At 37.3% G+C, this 25,938-nt stretch overlaps 1 protein-coding gene across 1 annotated transcript in view; it reads right to left on the bottom strand.

The window, feature by feature from the left end:
• Positions 1 to 25,639, bottom strand: part of MEGF10 (multiple EGF like domains 10) — a 68,794-nt gene extending 43,155 nt beyond the window's left edge. The window contains exons 1-7 of the mRNA XM_008925121.3: positions 25,519 to 25,639; positions 22,703 to 22,804; positions 21,879 to 21,979; positions 16,912 to 17,004; positions 5,529 to 5,775; positions 4,501 to 4,621; positions 2,550 to 2,686 (exon numbers count right to left, since the gene is read on the bottom strand). Of these exons, the coding sequence (XP_008923369.2) occupies positions 2,550 to 2,686; positions 4,501 to 4,621; positions 5,529 to 5,775; positions 16,912 to 17,004; positions 21,879 to 21,979; positions 22,703 to 22,804; positions 25,519 to 25,634 (917 nt within the window). The 5' untranslated portion in view covers positions 25,635 to 25,639. The remainder of the gene's footprint in view (positions 1 to 2,549; positions 2,687 to 4,500; positions 4,622 to 5,528; positions 5,776 to 16,911; positions 17,005 to 21,878; positions 21,980 to 22,702; positions 22,805 to 25,518) is intronic.
• Between the last annotated feature and the right edge of the window lie 299 nt (positions 25,640 to 25,938).

Raw genomic sequence — 25,938 nt, 5'->3', positions numbered from 1 at the left:
ATTTAACCTAAAGATCAGTCTTATCTTTAGCTGTCCAGCCTTGTAGTCCTCACTACAAGAAAATGTTCAGTACCCTGTTTCTGAAACTTGCAACTCATTAAGTAACAATTTCTGGATAGCAATTTCATTCAGAGATGTCTTATGAGTTTGATGTTTTCAGGTTTATCTTCTCTGTATTTTACAGCTGAATTGTTGTAAATGTCAGTACTACTACAGCATTACTAAAGGTTCCACCACTCAGTGCATTTAAAATATTTCACTGTATTTATGAGAGCAGACCTCTCAACTCAACAGGTTCATGCCTCAGAGCCAAGGATGACATTTCATAGCTTATGTGTCAAGGAAAATGCCCACTTTTTTCAGTATAAGCACCCTATAGAGTCTGAATTATGCTGACATAAATAAAAAGACAAAACAATTAAATCCCAAAGCTTTAGGGCCAGAACATGCCGACATTAACGTCCTTAGATGTGCCGTGAACTTAAGAGGTGGTATCATCTTCTGCAATTTATGTACCTTTAAGTTTTGTCAAGTTACAGACTGTACAAAAATATTACCTGATAATACAGCACAGTATTAATGGTTTTATCAGGTTATAACTTGCTCATTTCCCCAGTCTTGTAAAAGAATTTCCTTGGTGTTCTTTTTCTATTTTTCTTATACACTTGGCTTTTTTTTTTTTGGTTTAGTTTTTCATATGATCGGTGGTTTATTACATGAGAATTTCAAAGACCATGATACAAGGCACTGTAAAATGTAACAGAACTTAGCAGAGCCCTCTGACTGAAGTAGAAGGGGCATACATGTTTATTTCATGCTTCTGCAGTATTCGTCTCAGTCTGATACGGATAGCCAGAATTTTCACGGCATTCGTAACTCTGTCCTGACTGAAGTCAGCAATAAAATCTCTTTTTCTTCTCAAGTATAGTGTAATAATAGAGCTAATAACCCTGTTTCAGTATTTCCTAATGAAGTTCAACAAATAAAGCTGTGAAAGAATTTTTTTCAAATGACAATCAGGAATCCCAGCCAAATTAGATGAAATTTAACCTTGCAATATATATTTTTTTTATTTAACTGCATCTTCATCAGCTTCTGAAAGACCCTTTTCCCGTTTTGTGGTGAGGACAGGTATCAATCAAAAAGTCTTAGGCAGAAGATTTATAAAGGTAGTTTAAACTAGATTCCTTTGTCTTAACTCAGATCACATAGAAACTGTTACATGCTCTATAAGTCCTCTTTTTCTTGATATATAATCAACTTCCAGGAGTCACCACCACACCAAAATCTCAGACAAACACTGCTGGAGTCACAAACAGAAGTGGAGAATAGCTTAGCACTTTAAAAACCATCTTCTCGCTGCTGGTATGTATGTGCTACCTCAGCCATTGCTCGCACATTTCTTGTAACAGTTCCCTCCCTTGCCAGTTCACTGACATGAAATAAGAACCTGGTCTACAACCTTGCTACTGACCCATTCCTGCCCTTGGAGTATCTTGGAAAACAAGAGAACTGCAAATACAGCCTGTTTGGCAGGAAAAGAGGGAGTTCAGATATGCAAAAGTGATCAAAATGCTGCAGACAGTAAGGCATTTCAGATGATAATCAGATTACAATTACAATAGTAAAAATGTATTACTTTTAGAAACTCCAGGGTAGTGCAGTGAATAGAAACGCATATGGATATTCCTTTGATTGCCCTGTGGCCTTGTCTGTGTTTAAATGCTTTTACCACCTTCTGCACTGTATTTTCACACACACAAATATAATTTTGGCATGCAAATGATTCTGGACTAACTCTTTCTCTTCTTCATGAGGTGAGGTTTTTTCCCTTATGTCTAGCACAGCACTAACCATGTCCTGTGAACACTTGTGTGGGAAATGCATATGGTTATAATACCCACAATTGTTGTCATAGATCCTCTGGACTAACTCCAGTGATCAAGCTGCTGCTGACTTCAGAAAATTGAGTTGTGTACTGTTTCAAACACATGCAAGAAAGCAGTTCTTTCATCCCTTTCCACTGCCTTCAAAAATGATGTCTCAATATATTCTTTCCCATCTACCAAAGCTGATTTTTAATAATCAGAAAATAAATGTTTCATTTCATTTGATTTAAATATTTCAGGAGACAACTCTCCAGCTTGCTCATTTTGAAGAGTAATTGAATGAGCCTCCCTTCTTGCTATGACTGCCAGACATCTGCACAAAACCACGAGATTCCCTCCTCACCCCTTCACCACAGCCCAAACTGCACCATTCTGCAACCCACTCCAGTGCAGACCCACGGGAACTGCCAGAGCACAGGCCATAGCAGGAAAATACTGAAAACAAGCAGTTCCTTCACAGAAGGGCTCTTTCACATAGAAATGTTCAACTTGCAACCCAGCATCAGCTGAGAGACGTGGCAAACATTTCATAACCAAAATCAACTCTTTTAATCCCATCACAGATACTTTCACTCTTCTTTCTACCAGGTTCTTAACTCTCCCTGTTGTAGCAGAGCCTCTTTCAGGTTCAGCAGCCTGGCAAAAATGAGTTTTCCTTACCTTTCCCCTGTGTAACCTGGGCTGCAGTGGCACTGGCCTGTGGCTGAGTCACAGGTCCCTCCATTGTGGCACTGGCACTCCTGAGAACAGTTCTTCCCATAACGACCCTCAGGACAAGGCTGACCACAGACCATGCCCTGTGTGTGCAGAAAAGAAATCTTAAGGTTAGATTTGGGATTGCAGCTTGAACAGACAAAGAAGAAAGGATTGTCATGAAGGAAGATCCAGGAGATCTTGTGTTACTTGTCCAGTGCTGATCTTGGAAATGCCAGAGTTCTCTCCAGCTTTAAACATGAGGTATGTTCCAACACTGGAGGAATAATCTTGTAGGATTTCCATTTTGGAAGTAAAAGCTCATGAAAAACACACTCTCTAAGCAACTGTGAAAACACTTACAGATTTAAGACTAATTGATGTCAAGCTCTTCCCAGTTTATTTACCAGGAGCAGTATATATCAAGATAACTGGAATGCCCTCCAGTGTGTAATGGTGTAGGAATCAGTAATTGTTGTAATGCCCCAATTATACTACTTGATGATAAGTTGGGGCTTTTTTCTGATGAAAGGAAAAGCTGTTTGTATTCACTAAAAGCAGCATATCCTAAAAGTTTAGGTAGGATGATTGCTCCCTTCAATGGGGTTTGAATTCTTGCACTGCTTTTTAAATTGTTGGAATTAATTACACCCGGGTATGGAGGTGAACCTCAAATCTTAAGACTTTTAAGAAGCTGTTTCAAATGTATTTGCAGGTATTTCATCAGACAAAAGGCATGCAGGTATCTCATCTACCTGGCTATTTGAAACCTCCCTTACAGGAAAAGCAAAAAAGGTTATAGTGACACAATTGTGTTTCACAAAACTGAAAACTCTAAAATTATAAATTATTCTTAAATAATCACTTGGAATGGAAAATTAGTCAAAGGGCTAAGCAGTAATTTATTAGTTAAGACACACACTAGTATAAAATTTCCCTCAGTGCTTCATGTTCTATCTCATTTTTCAGTAGCTGTGTTTAGGCAGATAAAGGGATTCAAGAATTTATGCAAACATCTGTATTCTATGACCAATAATTTCATTCTTCTAACATGAAATGGAATAAAATGAAAAATGGCAATAATCCAGGCTAGGTAGTCAGATGAATAGTGCTACTCAAACTCACAATCAGAGATCCTGCTTTATAGCTGTGCTCTCTAGTTGGTCAAAAACAGGTTATCTCAGTATAATATCTCAATTATCACAAGGTAATTAAAAGATCATTTCATGTGAATTTTCACACAAAATGAACATTTAAACAGAAAATATTATTAACAAATAGTCATGATCAATATTATCAGCAAATGTATTTAAAGAATTTATTTGTGCTTTGATTGCCTTCTAAATCCATTATTTGCCAACTCAGAGTTGGCAGTCTGATAGTGGGGAAAGCTACTTGCAGCTCCAAGGTGAAGTCTTCTTTCCCTACCCTCTGCTAAAAGAGTAGAAAGTCTAAAGATAATGTCAAAGTTCTGATGTCTCATTTCCTCTCCAGCATTTAGCACAATATCTAAAGGTTTTGAGGTTTTGCCATGCATACTGTACATATGAAAACAAGCAAAAACCCCACCGTTAATATGTACAAATAGTGTCACCTCACTATAACATAAAATTACATCTAGAAGCTAATGACTTCCAGGCAAGATCTAGTCGATATTGCCTCGTCACAGCACAGTTCATGTTTTTGCTTCCTAGAATCTGATATAGTTAGAGGCAGTGCAGAACTGGAGAACTTTCAGTAACAGATGGTTTTGTAAGTATTTTATTCCAGTCCCTTATGCTAAAATATGTTTCTCATTACTCCTGGCTACAAGCAGACTACATTTGCTATCCTCATTTGCTAGCCTCCTCTGATGCCGCCTGAAGTCTACAAGTATGGAAGTTGTAGGGGGTTGTGCGGGTTTCAGAAGTGTTTTTACCATCCATCCTGGCGGGCAGGAGCACTCCCCAGTGACGTGGTGACAGACGCCTCCGTTCTGGCACGGGCACCTCTCCTCACACTGTGGGCCGTGCTTCCCGGGGGGACAGAGATCCTCACAGCTGCGGAGAGTTTGGAGTGATGGGAGAATTTGGAGGGGGTGGTAGACAACAGAGACAACCATTATTTCAGCACACGCTCCAGTTTGTCTTTATTTTTAACCTTATCATTAAATTTCCCAGCAGAAAATGTGAAGGAGAAAGCAGCACAACACCAATATAAGCACACTGAATACTGTACAGCACCCATGCAACAAATCTAAGGAGCAATCTAGGAATTGTTTCTTTTTAAGCTACTTCTTTATACACAGTTTGGCGCTCATTCATCATTACTGACAGAAGTTCAAGATCTGTTCTGGAATGACAAAACTAAATAACTCCATGTTTCAATATAACTCTCTACAACTACCTGAAAGGAGGTTGTAGCCAGGTAGGTATCCGTCTCTTCTCTCAGGCAACCAGCAGTAGGACAAGACAGCACAGTTTTAAGCTGTGCCAGGGGAGAATTTTTGGACATTAGGAAGAAGTTCTTTACAGAAGGAATGGTTGGGCATTGGAATGGGCTGCCCAGGGAGGTGGTGGAGTCACCATCCATGAAGGTGTTTAAGAAAAGACTGGATGTGACACTCAGTGCCATGGTCCAGTAGGCAAAGTGGTGTTAGGTCAAAGGTTGGACTTGATGATCTCAGAGATCTTTTCCAACCTAGTTGATTCTGTCATTCTGTAATGTGATTTTCCAAACTTGCAGCCAAACTGTTTTCACAATGGTCATGAAGAAGCTCCAAGCAGGGGAGAAGGGGAGCAGCCCAAGTCAAGGGGATTTTTCTTGGTTACACATACAGATGTGTTCTGTAATGTGGTTTGCTCAAACTTGCTTCCCTGCACAAAAGTTAATCTAAACTTCTAAACTGAATTTCACTCGCCAGAACTCTTTAAACTTGCACCTCAAAACAATACACCTGCTGCTTACAAGGCTCCGGTGTATCCCGGTGGACACCTGCATTCCCCAGTAATGTGGTTGCAGGTTGCTCCGTTCTGGCACTGGCATTTCTGGTGGCAGTCGTTGCCATATGTCCCGGGGTTGCAACGCTCCTCGCAGCGCCAGCCCTTGAATCCCGAGGCGCAATGACAGGCGCCCGTGATGGGGTTGCACAGCGCCCCATTCTTGCACTGGCAGCGGCTGCTGCAGTGGGGTCCCCAGTGGTTACTGTCACATGCTAAACGGGCAAGAAAGGAAGAATGTTATGAAGATGCTCAGAGTCAGCTGTAAAACAAACAAACAAAAAAAAGAAGCTGTAAATTGGGAATAGTTGTTCCTCAGTTGGTCCTCAAGGATCTCAGCAGGCAGACCGGACTTAGTTTGTGCGCACCGATTCTTATATGGAAAAGCAAACGTTTTATAATGTGAGGCTAAGAAGTCAACGGAAGTTCTAGTCTCTTAACTGTCAAAACTTTTCATTGTGACTCTGTACCATCAAAAACCAGTTACGGTTGCAGTTAGCTTCCATTTACAGGGAGAAGTCTTGCTAACTTAAAAAAATGTAGTCTAAATCCACAAACAACAGGCTGAATCCCACAAGGAAGCTGCAAAGCTTGCTTGGTGTAAACTTATGACTTTTGACTAATCCAGAAATCCCTACTTACTTGCATAGTTGCAAATATTCCCTTTTCAATCCTGCAATACACTGAAACGGCAAAAGAAAATGCAAAAAGTGTTTCGCCAAGAAATAAAAATTAACAATTATATGGTGAAACTTCATATGGATGTTACAGATTTGGTTATCCAATGTGTCTTCACAACCACTCAAATCTTTTCTTGTCTGCCCCAATGCCTCCCATTAAAGCCCTATAAGTAAGTCACTCAGACATCATTTCAGCATCCAAAGAAACACTTAACGTTAAGGAAGGCATTTCATCTTAAGAAACACAGGAGTTCTGTAAAGACCCTGAAGATTAAGGTCACCTGGAGTTCAACAGGAATGTACTAATCATATGGTCAAATGATCTGATTTTATTTTTATGCTGTGTTGATAACAGCAGTACAATGGCAAAGCCTCAATTGCAGTGACCATAAGCTCAAACTCTTCTCTTGGAGACTGACAACCTTTGTTCTCCCAGTCTTCTCCTGGGGCAAAAAACCCAGGCAAAGAACAGGCACACTTTCCTAGACTAATGCAAAGTAATTCAAGAATGCTCCTCAGGCTATGAATTATTCAGCTGTAAGAGCTGTTCACTCAGGCTGCACAAAAAAAAAAAAAGGAATTAGGGTATTTTCAAGAATCTACTCTTTAAGATTTTTTTTTTCCAAGACAGGTCACTAGAACATGCATCCAAAATGGGGATACTGTGAGCACTCACACACAATAAAATAGAGAGCAACAGAAAGCAGCGTATGTATTATAAACACTCATCAGTACTGTTGGATTATTAGAACAACTGTCTGTCTTATTATTGGCCTCTCTCTTTAAAGATGTGTGGGCTTTGTGGTGCACAAACAAGAGGTTTATATAGAGTTCTGTAACACACTGCTGTCTACAGCACAAAATTGCCTGTTGCCATGATAACTCACATTCATTCAGAACTGATACAAGTTTATTTTGAACATGACTGCATAGAATAGAATGTGTAATTCTCATACTTAACCAGTCCTGAAATTGTTGTCAGGAAACCAGCTATTTTGGGATATATAAAAATATGTGTATGGGTGGCTAGAGGCCTGAGACAGTTGCATGTTTTGTCATGACTGAGCAGAAACCCCTACATCGTTGGTTTGTTGTTTTTTGGTTTTTTTTGCTTAACACATTAGTCTGGATTCAGATAAAAGTCTTTGTTCTTCCAGAAAAAAGTTCAATTAGTGCCATTTCTCATGGAATAATTAAAAATTAAAATAATAAAAAAAAGAAAAGAAAGAAAAATATTCCCCCTGCCCCCATCCAGGCATGTCTGATAAACAGGAGAATTCATGCTGATTGCCAGACCAAAACTGTTCCAGTGTAGGGCTCAGTCAAGGATGAAGGTGCAGTGCAACAACATTCATGGAGCTGTCTCAAGACCCAATGCCAAGAGTCTCAGGGCCACACAGACCAGAAACATCTACTGCCACTGAACCCAGCACCCAGGCAGCACAACTGCCTTGCTAGAAGACACATGTACCATGCAGTGCTTAACAATTTATTAGTTTCCTGGCATGATCTTCACATTGTTTTTGCAGGAAATCATTAATATGAAAAAAAAAAAACCCACCCATCATATGACTGCTAAAGGATTCCAAGCCTCAGGACCATTCTCCTGGCAATGACCAGGTGAATAGCAAATACCGGCTACGCAACATGGATTACAGCCCCATGGTAAAGCATTCCACAAGGACAGTGGTAGCCCAGCCACAATACAGTTTCACAATAGTCCTTTACACAAGGTCTGCCACCAGCCTCGCATCTGTCTGTAAGTTATGGGCAGAAATGTGGAGAAATGTGCTGGATTAAGGGGAATAAATAACAATACTGACTAAGATGGATTAATCACATTTTACCTCTATGTCCCCTGACTGATAATCAATAATGTTCTTCATACGAAATCAAAGTGATTTGTCAGAAACTGATGCTAAGTTTTCCATTAAAAAAGAAGAGGGCAAAGGGTAGAAATGTTTCCTATGGCAAGTTTGGATTTTGGAGGCTAACTTTACCAACTATTACATCAGACTATTTCTGCTGCTTCCTAGTATTCAAACACTGAGAAAGCTGGTCTGGAAGTCACACATCTGCTAATCTAGTGGAATGGGATAGTCTTTAAGCTAATGACTATGGTCAGTTTACAGATTGTCAGCTGCAGCTCAATCAGAATAGCTCTGCTGACTGCACCAAGGTCACAGGCACATGTGTAGGTCACACACTACATGCAGACACACGCCAAAGCCTCAGCTACTGACTTCTGAACAGAGCCGGAGCTGTAAATCATCTCTCTCAGAACAGGGTATATGTGAAAGGGAAGCAAAGTACAGAGGCAAGAGTCCCATGTTCAGAATGGCTTCAGCACAAGGATGGTGTGTCCCAGCCACAAAGACTGCTGAAAAATCACACAGAAATCAAAACCCAGCCAGTAAATCAGGATTAATTTTGTGTTAATCATACAGAACTGGCCTAATGTTGTTCTGTTTCATGCAGAACACCTTCCTTACAAAAGTCCTTCACCTTCCCATCTTCACATGTTATATTCACCCTCAGGTTTTTACATTTTAAACTAAAGAACTGCTTTAGGGTCCCTGTCAGCTTTTGCAGTAGATTCCCGGGGTCCTTTCTGCCTTCACCTTATGCTGTACTGGGAAAAAAAAATACACAAAAACTTTTAACAAACACCATGGTATTAATGCCACATCTTGTTCTCATTTTTCCTTTTATACATTCAGCTGGGAATAACTTTTCTGTCACCACAGTAAGAGCTGTGCACATCACACAATGCCACAGATACAGGAAAGATAACTGTTCTCTCAGAAGGCTGCACTATGGTAAGAATCTCTAAGATGATACAGGTCTATCATGATAAAAATGCTTGTTGACACTGAGTGCCAAATGACCTGAGAATCAGAGAGGAGTGCAAGGATTCAGTGGTGAAAAAAAATCACCTTCAAGAAGAAATTGAAATCGGTGCTGCAAACTGCTGTCAGTTTGGGGCCTTTTGTAGTATCTTTGAAGATCTAAAGTTCTGTAATATGGAATGCCATTTCCTAGTACAATAACTTAATGCATATTGTTATTATGCTGGGCTAGATATGGGTTTATGCACGTGCTTTCTGTGAGCAGCTGATGATTTGTAAACTGGGATGGTGGGAGCCCTTACATTTTATAACACGAGGTATGATTTCTATAATAATCTGAAGCACTTGTAAAGAATTTGGCAGCTACTTTATTGCTTCTTATAAACAAAAATACTTTCAACTAAATACTTATAAAGGTTTTTCTGCTTCTTTTAATGTTGATTTCCCTAAAAGGCAACAAAAAGAAAAGTGCAAATGACTCTGAGTTTACTCCTGACAAACCCACTTTGATCACCTAAAATTCTGCACTCTTCTAAACAATGGCCTATGATGAGAAGAAAACAAGGCTATCAAATCAAGTCAAAGAACATTTCAGAAGAAAAACCTCCTTAGAAACTCCAACTTGCAACTATTTTTTAACTATGCCACAATTTCCTTTATAACATGATAATCCAGTCAGACAATGTCTATTGCAATACTTTTTTTGTAAAGATCTTTGTTTTCCTTTTGTCTTTCTTTTTTTGCTAATGTGGACATAGAAGTGAAGAACTAAGATTTACTTTTCTTACTATCATTTTTTTATAACTGTGTTTTATGTAGCACAAATGAGATTTTATTCTGTCTTACACATCTTTCTGCAAGGCACACTGCTGTGTGTTTCTGGAAATATTTACCACTGTCACAAAACAGAAGAGATTCTTACTGCAGCATTAGACTTATGGTTTTTTATGGTCTTTTAAAACAACTGAAAACGAAATTCCGGACCACAGAAGAAAAGTAAATGTTCCCTCACTTGGAACACAATATTGTGAAGTACAAACTTAGAATAAGAATAACCTTTCTAGGAGGGGCCATAAGTGATTTGCATTAAAAGGGAATAATCACCATGAATAGCCAAATATAACCAGTGTAAGCAAAATAGGCCAATATTGAGAAAACTTTGATTTATCCAAAGGAGTATCGCACTGACAGTCTTGTTATTATGAACAAGATTGCTAATCTCTGGAAATGCTCTAAGGCATGACTTTCAAGAGTCAACAGAAGGGAAAACCATTGATTCACTGAGCAAAAACCATGACAAAAATATGGATGTTTTCACTAATCTAAATCCACACCATCCCTACTGGAAAGTTCAGAGGGTATTCCTGAAACTACTCTCTGCTATTTCCGTTTGGTTAGCTGCAGATCTAAACTGATGGCATTTGTTTCCCTTAGGATATTACTGCAGGGTAAGAAACAGATAATTCTTCCAACTGGAATTTAAACCAAATAAAAGTAAATTCCTAGTAATTTTCAAAGCTATAAATACTCAAGTATTTATAAAGTATATAAAATTTGACAAGATGCATTAAGCCTCTGGTGACATCAACCTGTATGTCAGCCTGGACAGCAAGACAGTAAACACAGAACATGGGAAACAGAAATTTCAGGGATGAGTCAAAAAAGCGATAAAACTAAGTCAGCTACTCTAAAAACTAGAATAAAAACATCCTTCAGAAAACCTTCAAAGTATTATGTAATAAAACCATGAGATTATTCTCCATATATATTTCTTTTATTTTGATCTGTTCTAGTCATCTCAGAATGTTATGAAAATATATGCATGTGCACATAAAAAAAGAAATATTTTGGCCTTAGAGAATCATTCAAAATAATTATAAAGTATCAATGCCTTTTAGTAAAAGACCTACTTTACCTACATCCGAGATACAAAAATGAATGGAATTTTTTTTTTTTCAGAATGAATGCCCTTTCTATTAAATCTGGATTTTCCTTCTACCTTTTGTTTCTATCTGATTGCATTTGTTATACTGTAGGCCTTTAACCCTGTGGCATATTTTCCATTGTTACTTTTTGTTTTGTGTATAAGAAAGGATTTTTATTCAAAATGTTAAGCTTAAATTTAATTTAGTTTTTTTTTCTTTTTTACTTTATAAAAGCCTCTTGATCCATGAAGTGGAAGAACAATGAAAATGTGTTTTTCAGATCCTATGAAAGACTTGAACTGTATGCCTTTCACATGCCATAAATTTCACAAGACTCTTTAAAGTGCTTTGGACATCAGAATACAAGGATGGATAATTGATAAGAAAAAACACAGGCAGCTGTTGGTGTTCATTTTATGATGTTACTGAGATAAAACCTGTTAGAAACAATGACCAATATAGGAAAAGTTATAAAATTCTAAGAAACTGCTTGTTTCATGTCCTGCCCATGATCCTGATTTTGCACAGATCTCCTTGTAGGACGATAAATTAGCCTTCCTCCCCATTCTTTTTTTTTAATGACTTGAAGGTCATCCTAGTTTCTAAATTAGCAACAAATGTTATCCTTCGCATCTCTGAAAACCTACCAAGTGAGACATTGAAAATATATAAGCCTGCCAATGCATAAGGCAGATTGAAATGAAATGAGTTCGAAAAATACTTTTGCACTGTTACTAGGAAAAAACCCCACAGACATTATTCAAGAAATCAACTTAAGTAAACTCTATAAATAGCTTCCAAAAGGGTAAAAAGCAGAAATGAAAAGCCTCTCTGATCCAGAAATGTTTTCAAAGCAGTAATACCATCACCATTTACTGGAATGCCTTCCTTCAGTAAACCTCAACAGAAGCAAATCTAAGAACTCAGTTTTGTAGAAAATAATTTTTTTGTTTCTACATTTGCTTGAAGATTGGAACTGTAATTCAGCAAAATGCTGAAGCATGTCCATAAAAGCTATTAATTTCCCTAGAGCTTTAAAACCAAAATGTTTTATAGGACCAAAAATATATTAAACATAAGAATAATAGTATTTCAAAAACATAGTTGTACCGAACTCAAGACAAGCACAGCTGCTTTGTAGCCCTGGGAACTTTGATACCACCTACCACAGTGACACTGTAGTGACTCTTTCAACAATGAAGGTGATGGCAGCTTCCATGAATACTGTTTTTTCCCTATTTAGATCTGATCTAACTTGCTGGTGGGTGAGTTTCTCAACCTAAAGATATTCAGCCTTGTTAGAGGAGAAAATGAAGTGTTCAGCTGGAAAAACTGGGAATTCAGTCAGGGAAAGTACAGCAGTAATAAATACAGGAGAATTACAGGAAGTAACGAGCACAGGGAAGACACATGAAATACAAACGGGTTAAATTTAAGATTGTTTATGACCTTCTGTCACTTTGGTTCACAGGATGTATTTGCAGGAAGCTGGGCTAGGGGCAGTTCTCCACTACTAAAATAAAGTTTTTCTCTGCATTTTGCATAAAAGCAAATAGTTGTCTGTCACAATACTCTGCAGTTTTACTTGTGTGTTTACCAGTTCCTCAGTTCTGGGAATCGAGCATTTCTAATGCAAAGATGTGGTTAAAACCAGAACTTATTTCTGCAGCCTGTTGAATGGCTTAGAAAACTTAAGGATAAACTGGCTCTCTAAGCATATCTTGCAAGCTCCATTAGTCTAAATGCTTTCAACAAACAAGGTCAAAAAAGCTCAATTCAAGATTCAAAAGATTTTCCATCACCATCACCTTTCCTGGGAGCTGCACCACGGGGCTGTTTCACTTGGGGTGCAAATATGTCTGTGGAAAACAGTCACATATCCACCTCTGCAGGGTTAATGGAGATTAAAAACTCCACTGAGAAGCTGGCAGTGCTTGCAACTCACGTGAGTGTCTCTCACAAACTATGCCAAGGGATCCAGTTTCTGCCATATTCTGCATCTGCCAAGTGCCAGATTTTCACAGAATTTTTGAACTTTACAAACACCCACGACTGTAAAGGAAATGTAATAGTAGCAGAGCTCCCGTACCTTGAAAGGTTCCTTAATAAGTGCATTTAAAGTTAACAAGTTGTTTCTCTGAGCTGCCAGCTTTAAACATGCAGTTTAACGTATTAGTGAAAAAGCCAGTTCTCTCCTCATGTTTTATAAAACCCTAGAGCTAAATTACACCTTCATGAGTATTAGTGAAAAAGCCAGTTCTCCCCTCATGTTTTATAAAACCCTGGAGCCAAATTACACCTTCATGACACTTTTTTCTACCCCCATGACCTCAGACTGTGGTTTTGATAAAATTCTATGAATAACCAATAGAATCAAATTATAAATTAAAACCCAGTCATTCAAACAAATCTCAGATTGCTTAAGTCCAATAAAAACAGAAAAATCCTGTTCACATTTTCACAAACAATCCTAACCACACATATAAACCAAAGACATGTCACTCCCTTTCTGCTTCACTGCTCAGGCCAGCCGGGGGGAATCACAAGGCTATGACCATTTCAGACAAGTCACTGTAATATTGATTTTGCCTCTGCTCCAGCTTATCCAGAAAGTGCCCTATTGATTTTGAAGGAATTATTTGTGGACTACTAGGCATGAGAAGAAAAAAAAGTGCATGTCCTGATTGCTTAGTGGCACTCCACGTTAGGTTGCACTTGTATCTGTCTTGCACACACATTCAAAACTGACCATATCTACTAGAGTAAATAGTGTTGCCAGAGTGTGAGCAGAAAACATAATATACAAATGTAAAATGTGGTTTGATCATCTCCACATCTAGACAGACAACTATTACCATGCATGTAGAAACTTTCACAGAAGCCTGCTTTATACCCAGCCTGGAGTCAAAGGCACTCTTGTGACATATAACAACACAATCTGACACATGCAAGTTAAAAATTTGATATAAATAATTTAGTTTGAGAGGGAAAGGTTATGTTGGTTTTGTTTGTTTTTCAATAAAATCTATTTGTTTCATTTACAAATATACCTGTGTTTACCACTGTGTGCCTTTTTCTAAATTTTGCCCTTGTTCCTAGCCCAGAACTGGTCAATTTATGTTCCTGGACTTCACAAATACTTCTTCAAAGGAGTGCTGACAGCTTACTGGTTATGCTGATTCACTCGCTTCATTTGTTCAACACATCATCTGTCCAGTCATTTGTCATTGTCCTGACCACTGTGTTCAGTCAATAAATCTTTACTGGAATAAATTGTTTTGCATGTGAGTGATCTCTTGATTCAAGTAGTATTTCTCTTCAGTTTATATGTATGTTATCATCATCTCCTCTATCCACCTCCCATTGACTTTCACTGCAAGCAACTACTGGCTAATACAGCATATTTCCTTTAACTAAAAAGGAACCTAAAGAAAAAGCACATCTGACACAGGAAATGTTCCCCAAGGAAACATTATTTAATCAACTAAATTCTGAGACCACCACTCAGGTATTACTTGCTGAAGAACGCATCCAATCCTGGTTTCCTCTCAGTTTTCAGAAAGGCAGAGGATGTGGTGGAGAGCAGAGTTACAGGCTGGACTAGAATTAAGAACTTAAAGAAGACAATCTCGGTAGTCCAGGCTAATCTCTAGCCCTCTTCTCCATAAACTGAAAACAGCCACTGACCTAAGCTATTAGTAATTCGATAAGAACCCTCACAATATTTGCTACAAGGAAATGGAAGTCTCCCAAAAAGTTTATTCCCTTCTAAGAAATGACAGACAAAGATCAAGCTGGGGGAAGTTGGCAGATGGACAGATGCTGCAATATCTCTGTTCTGAGATACTTTCAGATTAAATTCTTTGTAAGGAGATCAAACAATCCTAATAGAGAAAGGACAGTACTTTGGAAGAAGATGATAATTCTCCAGTTTTACAAAACATTTAGTCCTTAGGTAGAGCAGTTCCTTCCAGCATGTCTTGGACCATGAAAATTAACAGATCACTAAATCTGGAAGTTGGCCTAAAACCTCACACTTCGAGAAAAATCTCTCCTTCTCAGTCAGGGTTATTGTTTTGGTCATCAGTAACCATTAAATCCTGCCTTGTAATTATTGTTCCATAATTCACTTACATAGTTACATAGTTAAAATATTTATTTGATGGACATTATTACAGTAGAGCAATTTGCATATATTTTTATCAAATTAATAACTTGCTATATCAACAAAGTCATTATTAAAAAACCATATGTTTATACTACCCTTCTGTTACTAAAACTGACCAAGTTGAGGATCAGCCAAAGACAACCAACTGAGGAAGAAGCAGAGAAAAAGAGCTGCATAAATATTCAAAATGCGGTATAGCAGGCAGGTGAGGGAAAGGGGTACTAGAAACCCTGTGAGAGGAAGGATCATTTCCAAAGGCAGATTGAGAGGTTCCTGTCTCATCCAAAGTACCTTTTCGGGAAGTTTAAAACTTGGAAAGCTCCATAAATAACAGTATCTTTGCATGCTGTGTTGTCTAATGAGTCAGGTTTCTTCTGCATCTTTGATTAGCTAAAGAAGAGCTCTATGCACAAGGTTTTCAGAAAGATAACATCTCTTGACAATTTCTTTTGACAACTCAGTGCACTAGATTAAGATCAGCATTACAGCAACATTGCATTACTCTTTCAGTTTTACGCCTTATGCAAAACTTGGTGTTTCTTTAGAGCTATGTATAAATCACACGTAAGCATATAAAAAAATTATACAACAAATATAATACTTTTGAAATGGTTAAATTCTTCCCCACCTCCCAAAATATGCTGCCAGAACAACTATCAGTTCCAGATGAAGAGTTACTACAGCACCACGTTTGCAAAAAAAAAGAACAATTCTCTATTTTTGTTAAGGAGAAAAAAAAATGGGTGAAAATATCCTGCCATATTATTTTTCTCCTGCTGATAATCTAAGTTTTTCATAGTTGTTATTTTTAGAGGAAACATAATCAGTAAACTAGCAGCACAATATCTGTGCAAGACATCAAGCTCTGGTTTATGTGTTACAAATTTATATTGTCTGTGAAATTTAAATTATACATACATTTCTTAATTGTTGACTAAAATACATTCCTTTCAAGTGGACAGTTAGTAGTAGTAACCAAATTTGACCTTGATTGTAACAAAATATGTAGTTTTAATGTTACCCTCAATATTACATTTCCAAAGCTGTTACAGAGGAGACCAGAAAAGTGGAATAAATAACAGATTATAATGAATTAAAAAATTACTCCGAGCAACTGTAGTTCAGGCAATGGGAAGAAAAGATAATGATTTGTGGCCTGCACAGCTTTGCTCCCCTCATCTCCTGCATATGTTTTTATGGCAAAGGGAAGGAGAAGAAAGTCTTGGAAATGAGACTACAGTAGATATATATAGACCAGGCAGTCAGGGAGCAACTAATAGTGCAAATGGGGAACAGAGCAAAAGGAAAAAAGGAAAAGTTAGCAGCAGAGTGAAAAAGGAGAATAGAGTTGTAAGGAAGGCTTTACTCATAGCTTTTAAATGTGACCAAGCACCATCACTCTTTGCATATTAGTAAAATAAAAAACTGTGAGATTTTCCTATGGTTAAAATATAATCATATCTGCTTTACTCCAAATACAAAGTTCTGTGTTATCTGCATATTTCTGAACACAAGGAAAAAAGCTCATGACACTTAGTGCTGCTACATGGGAACACTGTTGGCAAGTAAATGAAGAAAAATCAGGTTACACAGAGTAAACTGATATCTCAGGACAAAAACCCTGACCAGAAAGCGGAAGCCCAACTACAAGAATGAAGATTATCTGCCCAAAAGAGAGGACAACACCATGGAAAGAGTACAAGACAGGCAGAAGCAGATGAAAACTCACCACTGGAGCAGTTGGGTCCTCCCCAGCCAGGCTCACACTGACAGGTGTTCGGAGCAATACAACGACCGTGGACACATTTATCAGCACAATGAGCTGTCAGGAAAGAAAATAAAAAATTAAAACAATTAAAGAACACTTAGCACTAAAAAAAAATAAAATTTAAAAATATTGCAAAATACTCCTGATCCAGATCTTTTTTGTCTCAAGTATCTTTTAAAAGCAAAATAAACATCAGTGTACTAAAGTTTGATGGCATCTCTTCAAAACACATTTCACTTCAGTCTTATCTATTTCTCCTAAGTTTGAAGGCTCCAACTAAAACCATGTTAGTGTTACTCAAACATTTCTGCATTTAACAACAAGAAAATTGTACACATTTAATGAAAAAAGAGTCACAGTATGATATAGGTTGGAAACCCATCTGACCATGGTCCTGGGCAAGAGTCTCTGGTTGGAATTTGGACAGGATGACTTTCCTTCCAATCTCAACCACTCTGTGATTCTCTGAAGAAAATTCTCATTACAAGAAAAAGAGGTGAATGCCAGCAAGCATGAAAAGAAATGCTCTTTTGCAACAACAAGGATAAAATATGATTTGCAACACACTGGCATTTTAATACCAATTTTTCCAAACAATTGCACAGTTCAAATGAAGCATAAAAGAAACAGTGATGGTGATTGAAGTAAGGTATGAGATATAAGCCCTCTGAATCACTGCAACCTTTATTCTAAGTGCTAAGCAGAGCTGCCTGAAACTTTTCTTTTTTTTTTTTTCACTTTTTTTTAATGATTTACAAACATGAGTTTCTAAGTTAAGGTTTACTTTGAAACAGAGCTTTTATCTGAAACTTCTAAGAAAAAGTTGAAATGGCTTTGATACTTGGTATATCCATATAACTGACCCAGAATATAGTACACCAAAGAGGAAGAATCTCCAACTAGTAACCATTTGCTGGCATCATATTAATCACAAAACACCCTTAGCCTTCCAAAATACATCCACAGTAGTACTTTCCTTTTACTTTGGACAACAGTAAAACTTAAAATATGTTCACAAGAGAATTTTATTGGTACCAACATTTCTAGAGAAACCTCGACAGGAATCTACTGTTATACCAAAAGAACAATAGAAAAAAATTTAATGGGGCTACATGTAGATCAACTTTACTTCTGAATTGATTGAAAATTCTCTATAGTACTTAGGTAAAATACTTGTAAAATGTTCTGGGGTTTTTTCCTAATTAAAGATGATGAAGCACATTGGTCATCTTTACATTTTGTGTGGCCAAGAAAAAAGAAAAGCCCACAGAGATCAATCACATATATCCTAAACATCTTTGGTTACCTATGATTTCAGTAATTAATTGCTTATTTTTACAGCCTTTAATTTTAATTGTCAACTTTTAGTTCTAACAAGCAACTTTTAGATTTGCATTCTTCTTTAGAAATCAACAGGAAGAACATTAATTTTTAAATGATGAAACTATATAAACGCAAAGCTATTTCATTGTTCTCTGTTTATTTATTATTGAAAGACTCAGTTTAAATAATACATCACAATTTTCCATTAGTCTTATAACTTGACATGAATTACTTGTATCCTTGAAGATTCATGCTTAGTTAGTACTGTCTGGGGCACCAAAGGTCTCCACAAACCAAATCTGTGAAAAATCTTGTCAGCAAACCATGAGACAAAAATAAAACTGTTGTAAGAAACTGGACCCAGTGAAAGGCACCGAAGAAGCTCTTGGAGCATCTCCTTGCACTGCCCCTCATGCCATGCTGAACACAGCACACTCTGGGTTTACATAAAAATATATTCTGTAACCAAAATAAATTGTTCTCTAGACACCTTTTGGGCTAAACGATTCTTGACAAATGAATCCTAGTTAATATCTGTAACACACAGCATGTGTAGAAATATTATTGCACTAGACGTGGGGATAAGAGACCCAAAATTTACTAAATTATCTACAAAAAAGGTGACGAAGACACAAAAAGCACTAGAACAAGCTGAAAAGACAGGAATGGTATCAGGAACAGATAAACTATTTTCTCTTGCATTTCTGTGGAATTGCTGGACATGATGTCACCTCCAAGAGCAGGTTCTCTTACCCCCCTGTCTAGTGCAATAATTTTTTTACATATGTTGCCTGTTACAGAAACAAAGCTTGAAACATTTTGGCAGTAATTATGCACATAAAGTAAATGACCACAACTCCCTCAAAATTAATTAAAATAAACATTTATGGTGAAAAAAATTCAAATATATTTTAAACTATATAATAAACATGTTTTTTCAAATAAATTCTTCACATCTATACTGCATGTTAGAACACATCATTTTTTCCTGTGCTTGATGACTGTATGTTATTAAAATGACATATCCAGTTATGCATTAAGATAGATGATTCATTGTCTATTTCATGTTTTGTGGAAACAGGCAAAATTCTCCATTAATGTTCTACACTGTTAGAAATTGTATGTGAAGTTAATGTTCAAGCTACCAAAATGCTGCTAGGATCACTCTACAAGAAAGCCAACAGAAGACACCTTAAAACCTTTGAATTCTTTCTGTCCAAAATCATGCCAAAAATTCAATGGACCTAGTAAACATTAAAAAAAAAAAAAAAAGACTGCACTTTTTGTTAAAACTTCTAGTCTGTAGCTCAGCCTAACACCCATATACCAAATCTCCTAGGGATTACCACTGATATTAGAAGACAAGTGACAGGAAATTCTTTGCAATAAATAAGAGATGAATCAATCATTCAGCCTGGTATAGAGTTTCTAAGGCCAGGAGTAAGCTCCTTTATAGAATTCCACAGAATTATTCTACCTTTATATCTGCATATATGCTGCAATCAGATCACCTCAGAAAGTTCATCAGATCTAAACATGCACTGTAATTTTTAAGAGCAAAACCAACAACCTGAGCTCCAGTTAACCTACTGTTCTAGGGGATACTGGCAGTAGTGAAGACAGAAGTCAGAAAATTGTACATTATTCATATCCTTTATAAACAGGAGTTATATGAGGACAGTACAAAGCACTCTCTGTTGGTGGGAGCTCCTTACTTAGTAAGTACTAACAGATATCTTCACATTTATAAAACAGTCCAAGTACTGACCTAAAATAATATTGGATTTCAAATTAAAATGTAATTTTTTAACCCATCTGAAGACAAAATGAAATGGCACAACTAATAAAACACAGGATATTTTTTTCTATTGAATGCTGCTTGCCATAATAAACTCAGTGTGCAAGAAAATATATCTATACTGCCCAAAAAGTTACCAAAAAAAAGTGTCTATTGTACTATATATAAACATCACTTTCAACTTTCCTAAGAGGTCCCCTGAAAACCTTCCAAAGGCTGCAGGTGGAGGCTGACTTCTGATGCCACTTTGCTGCTTATGAATAGTGATGTAAATGCAGCATCATTTCAACAAACTCATAAGCAATGGCAAGACAGGTATCTGAGTCGTTTAACAGGGTCTTTTTTAAAATTTATGGTGACTGTATTGGGGCGGTCTTCCTCAGATATCTACTTGTAGTGTGACTAGTTTCTTATTATAATCAATGGCATTTCTCCAAGGAAGAGGATGGTAAAATTCTCCATCAGGGTTTGGACAGTTACAGTACATTTATTTTTACTTTAAATATGAACAAACAGGGCAAAATTTTCCATATGAGTGATTAAAAAAAAAGGCCTTTTTATATATTTTCCATATTCCACACATACTGAATCCAAAGATACAACACAAAAAGAATTCTAATCAAAAAGTAAAAACATAGCACAAGTTTCATGTATTGAAAGTTTTCAGGAAGAAGTGTGGAAGTCAAGAGTCACAAGTTCACAGAAGTATTTTATCCTTAGATGAATTCAAATTTGTCCATTCAGACTGGACTCCAAAAGACTCAAAATACCCTCTAAAATTTTAGCCAGTGCTTTTCTCTGGCTGTTGGTCATTCTTTTCCTCTGTGAGTAGAACATTTACAGACTTTATCAACATGAGGCTGGCACATTCTTGCAATTCCTTAAAAAAAAAATATTAGTTTGACCTTGCTTTCTCATGTGCAGAAAACATGTTAAATCAAAGATTTTACTGCTGCATTCCAGGAAGTGTTGTAAAACAAAGATATAAATAAGGATAATGTGATCTGTTATGACATTCACAGGGTCTGATTTTCCAGGGATACAAATAAACTCTGTCAATTACCTCCAATATGGCACTCACAACAAGTAGAATGGCACAAATTAAGAAACAACCTTGCATTTGTATTGAATAAATAAACTTAATATATATATTACCTGTCCCAAGTTCCCTGCTGTCAGTCCTGACAATAGGAGCACCTAATTCCCAACCAGTAAATGCCGTGTGACTTTGGACAACCCACTGTTAAACGTCCCACCATACAATTCCAGGGCTCTGGATTAACATCTCCTCTCTTTTCATTCTTCTATGCTCTTGAATAAATACCATTTTAAGACCTTTGGTCTATACGATGTCATACAAGAGAGAGAAAGAGAGCAGAGCCAGGGCTGCCTACAGACTCTGGACACAGCTATTTTGGGATAGGAAGATGAGACAGGGGCACACACCACCCGCAACCAGCCACCATCAAACAGTTGTTACAGATCTCTTTATCTACAGGAGAGTCTAAGCATGGGGATTACTGGAGTCTATGCTAAGGAGAAAAAAAACTTGGATTTCCCTCCTGGTTTTAAACCTCGTATTTATTTATTGTGTTGGTTACTTATGACATCTGAGATCCAATTATCCTGTCATTTGCATATGCACAGCACTTCATAACTTCACATGACTTCAGTGAGAGCTGCATGTGTACCACTGATGAATATCTGAGCCCCTAACTCAGCTTCCATGAGTCACTCATCAAAGGGGAGTCAAACCAGCACTGTGATGTAGGTATGGAATTTCAAGGCAAAAAGAGGCTAAACTTACGGACACACATTTCCCTGCTTTCATAAAATCCAGGGCAGCACTGGGATTTGCGCCTGTACATTGTTTTTTCACCATGTCTGTAGGCAGTACGGTAACTGATCCTAAGGAAAGGAAGCAATGGTTTTTACACACAATTCACAATTCAGAAACAAGACAGTATATTTTCTTACACATTTTAAAAAACATTGAGGTGTCATAAGAGAAAAAATGCTCAAAGAGGTCTTGATTTATCTGTTGCTGAGTTCAAGACTCCAAGTGTTACTCCAACAAGCCTTATGCCTATGAGTGGCCAGCAAGTAGGAAAAGAAGGAGGTGTTTTTCACTTGTGATGGTTCATACATGCGGGCACATTCCTATGAGGAAAATGCTCTTTACAGCTGTCACCAGTTTTCAATTATTCACCCCTCACTTGCCTTCTGGAAGCACAAGAACTTTTCCTGTAACAGATCTTTTTGTTTTCCTTCCAAGCAGCATACACTTCCCCCAGAACACAACGTTGCAAGCAGCAAGGGCTCTCTCATGATATTACTGAAAAAATACACCTTGCAGGGTCTGGGGAATTTAATTTTGGGGACTGCATGCTTTTTCCCAAGCTGGTTTTTTTCTGTTAGCACTTCACTGGATGATACACCCCAACCCGCTACTAAAACATACGTGACATTGCTTGGACAAGCATTTTCCAGCAGACTCAGGTCACAGCAGTTAGACAGGCTGGTCACTACAGCTAAACTGTCCCACACATCATGCTTGATTTTGACAGACGCAAAACCTTAACAAACCGCTACAATATCAGTGGTTTGACAATATTAAGATTTATACATCACCTGTGTCGTGTGCACTTAAACCAGTTTAGGATGTCGGTACAACTAGTGTAGTAGATTTGATCAAAAGGATGCGGATATGACTCTTGCACTGTAACTGAGTAACTGGGGAGAGACAGGGAGAAAAGAGGGATCACTGAGCAAGTCCTTTGTAGTACAGTCTGATTTAATTAAATTTTTTACACAATCCTGCTATAGAACAGAATAAATATAACAAAATACTCATGTGCAGCAAAATCACACAGAAAGCTCACAGAGAAAAATATATATGCAAAGAGTCACCATGTCTCTACTGTGTAACATGTTTGATAAAACTGTACTAGACATTTAAAGAAAAGTAATGTAAGCCCAAATTTTTTAAAAGACTAAAACACCTGTATCTCAAATGAGCAGCAAATCAAAGTAGTATGTAGTACATTTTCTCCTGTGGCAACTTTTATTATGTAACTGGATAGCTGGACAACTAGTTAAGGAGTCAGAAAATGAGGCTTTTTCTGTTATCACTCAAAATAGAAAAATAGAAAATAGGCCTTTCTGAAAAATTTCTTTTAAAAGCCATATCTGTGGCTATGGCAAAACATCCAGTATATTTTGATACTAATGATGTATATAATGACATATATAATGATGGATGTTAGCACAGAAATACACCTGAGTAGTAATTACTGAAAAATGACATAACAATCGTACCGTCAAACGGTCCATTCAGCAATCAGAAATTCACAAGTATTAAAGACAACACCTTATTTTGTTTACTGGCTAATTTTTAACAGAGAAATTCCCATATCACACCACCACCACCACCCCACCCTGAAATGCTGTACTGAAATGCTATTATGATTTTCTGCCAGCTATACAACTATACAGCATCCTAGAAATAAATCTGTGCTCTGAAGTCCAGAGCCTCTAAAGCTGTCAGTAGGGCAAAAAGAACAGAGCCCTGTTGTGAAAGGGGAAAATATTGAATCATCCCAGAAAACTCTTCAGGAGGCTGTTTATGCTGGCAGTCAGTCGGTCCTGATTGCGCAAGGGAGTTGGAAAACAGAGGAATGCGTGGCAAGTTCCTGCAGCAGGGCTGATTCCCAGGACCAACCAAAACACTCTGTAACCCACACAGCTTTCACTCACTTCCACCCACACCCTCTTTGACCTCTTCGCACCCACTGCAACAGCCACAGTCTCCCCTTCCTGCTGTCATCACTACACTGAGGGTAAGCTCACCCAGACCCACTTCAACTGCCCAGAACCTACTCCCTGTTTTTCCTCAAGCAGCCCTAATCCATCCAGCTGCTCCAGTCCAACAAAATATCAGTGGGATGCTGATGCTTGCCTGAGGCTCTGTGCTCTTTGTTAGACGCATGGCAGGCTCTGCCCCTTCTTGCTGTGATTACAGTTCACTTGTAAAAGACCATTTTAGTACTGACTGGAATAGGTTTATTTAAAGCACATAGCACTGCCAGTGACAGTACAGAGCTTGTATCTGGGCCTTTATTCTTTCATACTTATGTACCTTTGTTGCCTGCTCTGGGAAACAGTGTGAATGTTTCAGTAAGTTTACTTGGAATTCCTCCCTATTTCTGAGACACAGCCGAAGAAGGAAAAAAGTTCAGGCTTTTTCATTGGCATGCTTGCTAGATACATTTTTAGATATATTTTTCTTTCTGCAGGCTTTGATTAGCTTGTTTTAAAATACAGTATGCAGTCTTAATAGTTGTATTTCAGGTTTTTACCCATTTTGCTTTCACTTCATTGCAACTTCCCTCAAAACCACTTTTATCTACAAAAACTGTAAATGAAGTATACACAATCTAGAACAGTGTTCAGTAACATTGTAGACACATGCTTAAATACTCTAACAGATTCTTAGAATGATTACTACTTCATATATACATTGTTGTACAAATTGTACACAAGAGTTGAGGCAGAGATGCCAAATGCTTCACATGAAGCTCAGGTAAGTTCCTGAGGAAAGTCCTTAAGTGATTTTTTTTTTTAATAGAATCTATAAAAAAGATATACAAGTTTCGATTTTCTTTGTAAAAATTCAGCCATAACAATCACAAATAAATGTACAGTGGCTTAGCAGCACTCCCCATGATTAAACACAGCTTACCTTAAGTGCAGGAAATACCGATGTCCTCAACTGAACTGTGAAAATCAGACTGTCTCATGGACTATCTGATCAATAATGGGCATAACAATAATTATGAGTTTTGGTTTCACTATTATAATCTTTACACAAGAAAAAAAGTTTAGCAGATTCTTGAGGTTCAACCTCTCCTATCCACTGTGGCACTCTTGCGAATTAATGTGAAACTGAGTGAACAAAGGGACCAATTACATTGATGAGATTTAATTTTGTATGTTATAAATTTCTGAACCTCATAAAAATACTTAAACTACAAACCTTAATTTAGATTCTGTGAATGCTGTATAGGAAAGAATCATCATAATCAAAATTGGCCAAATTCCAATATGGTTAACTATATTTTGCATATGTAAAAGCTTCTTTTCACTTCCGTTGGAAAAAGCTATTTTTATTCACTTCTTGTACCCAGATGGTTGTGTAACATTGCTGGTACCACTGGAGTTTTTTTTGCATCCTAACTCCTACCGCAAATACAACTGCATTTCAGCCCAATGTGAAACAGTCTTTTACTTATCCATGAATGTACCTTGCCCATTCAGTAAAGTGAATTTTTTCTCCTCATTCTGTAACTCAACTAACAGCTTTAAATAATCTGAAGTGTGCCAAATAAAGCAAAGCAAAAATGGTAAATCAGAATTTGTGTCAGTTATTTTCCAGAAGAAAACATTACCTTTCCCAGTGGCTACACACGTTAGGATCTTCCAGATTCAGAGATAATGTTGGGCCCATCCAGTGGTACAGAAGTATTACAGGGAAGACAAAAAAGGAGTTCAAATGAAGAACCATCTTTCCAAAAAGATAACTGTAAGAAAAAACACCAAAACATTAATTAATCAGGGAAAGAATGTAAATGTCTTCGCTTTCCAGGATTAACAGACAGCCTCACACATAACACGACATAAAAATCTAAAATATTAACCTGACACTTTAACTAAGCAAATTATTTAAATTTGCGTATTGAAACAGTCTTAATCCAGCTGGCCATTAATCCACAAATGCCAGAATAAATGCTATTAATAGGTAATTTCTAACAACTTAAACTTCTATATTTCTGCTTCAGTGAACATTTGATCTTCTTTCCTAATTTACA

The sequence above is a fragment of the Manacus vitellinus genome, unplaced genomic scaffold, assembly GCF_001715985.3.
Source record: "Manacus vitellinus isolate BGI_N305 unplaced genomic scaffold, ASM171598v3 scaffold_23_pilon, whole genome shotgun sequence".
Lineage (NCBI taxonomy): Eukaryota > Metazoa > Chordata > Aves > Passeriformes > Pipridae > Manacus > Manacus vitellinus.
This window is presented reverse-complemented; position numbering and strand designations above follow the sequence as displayed.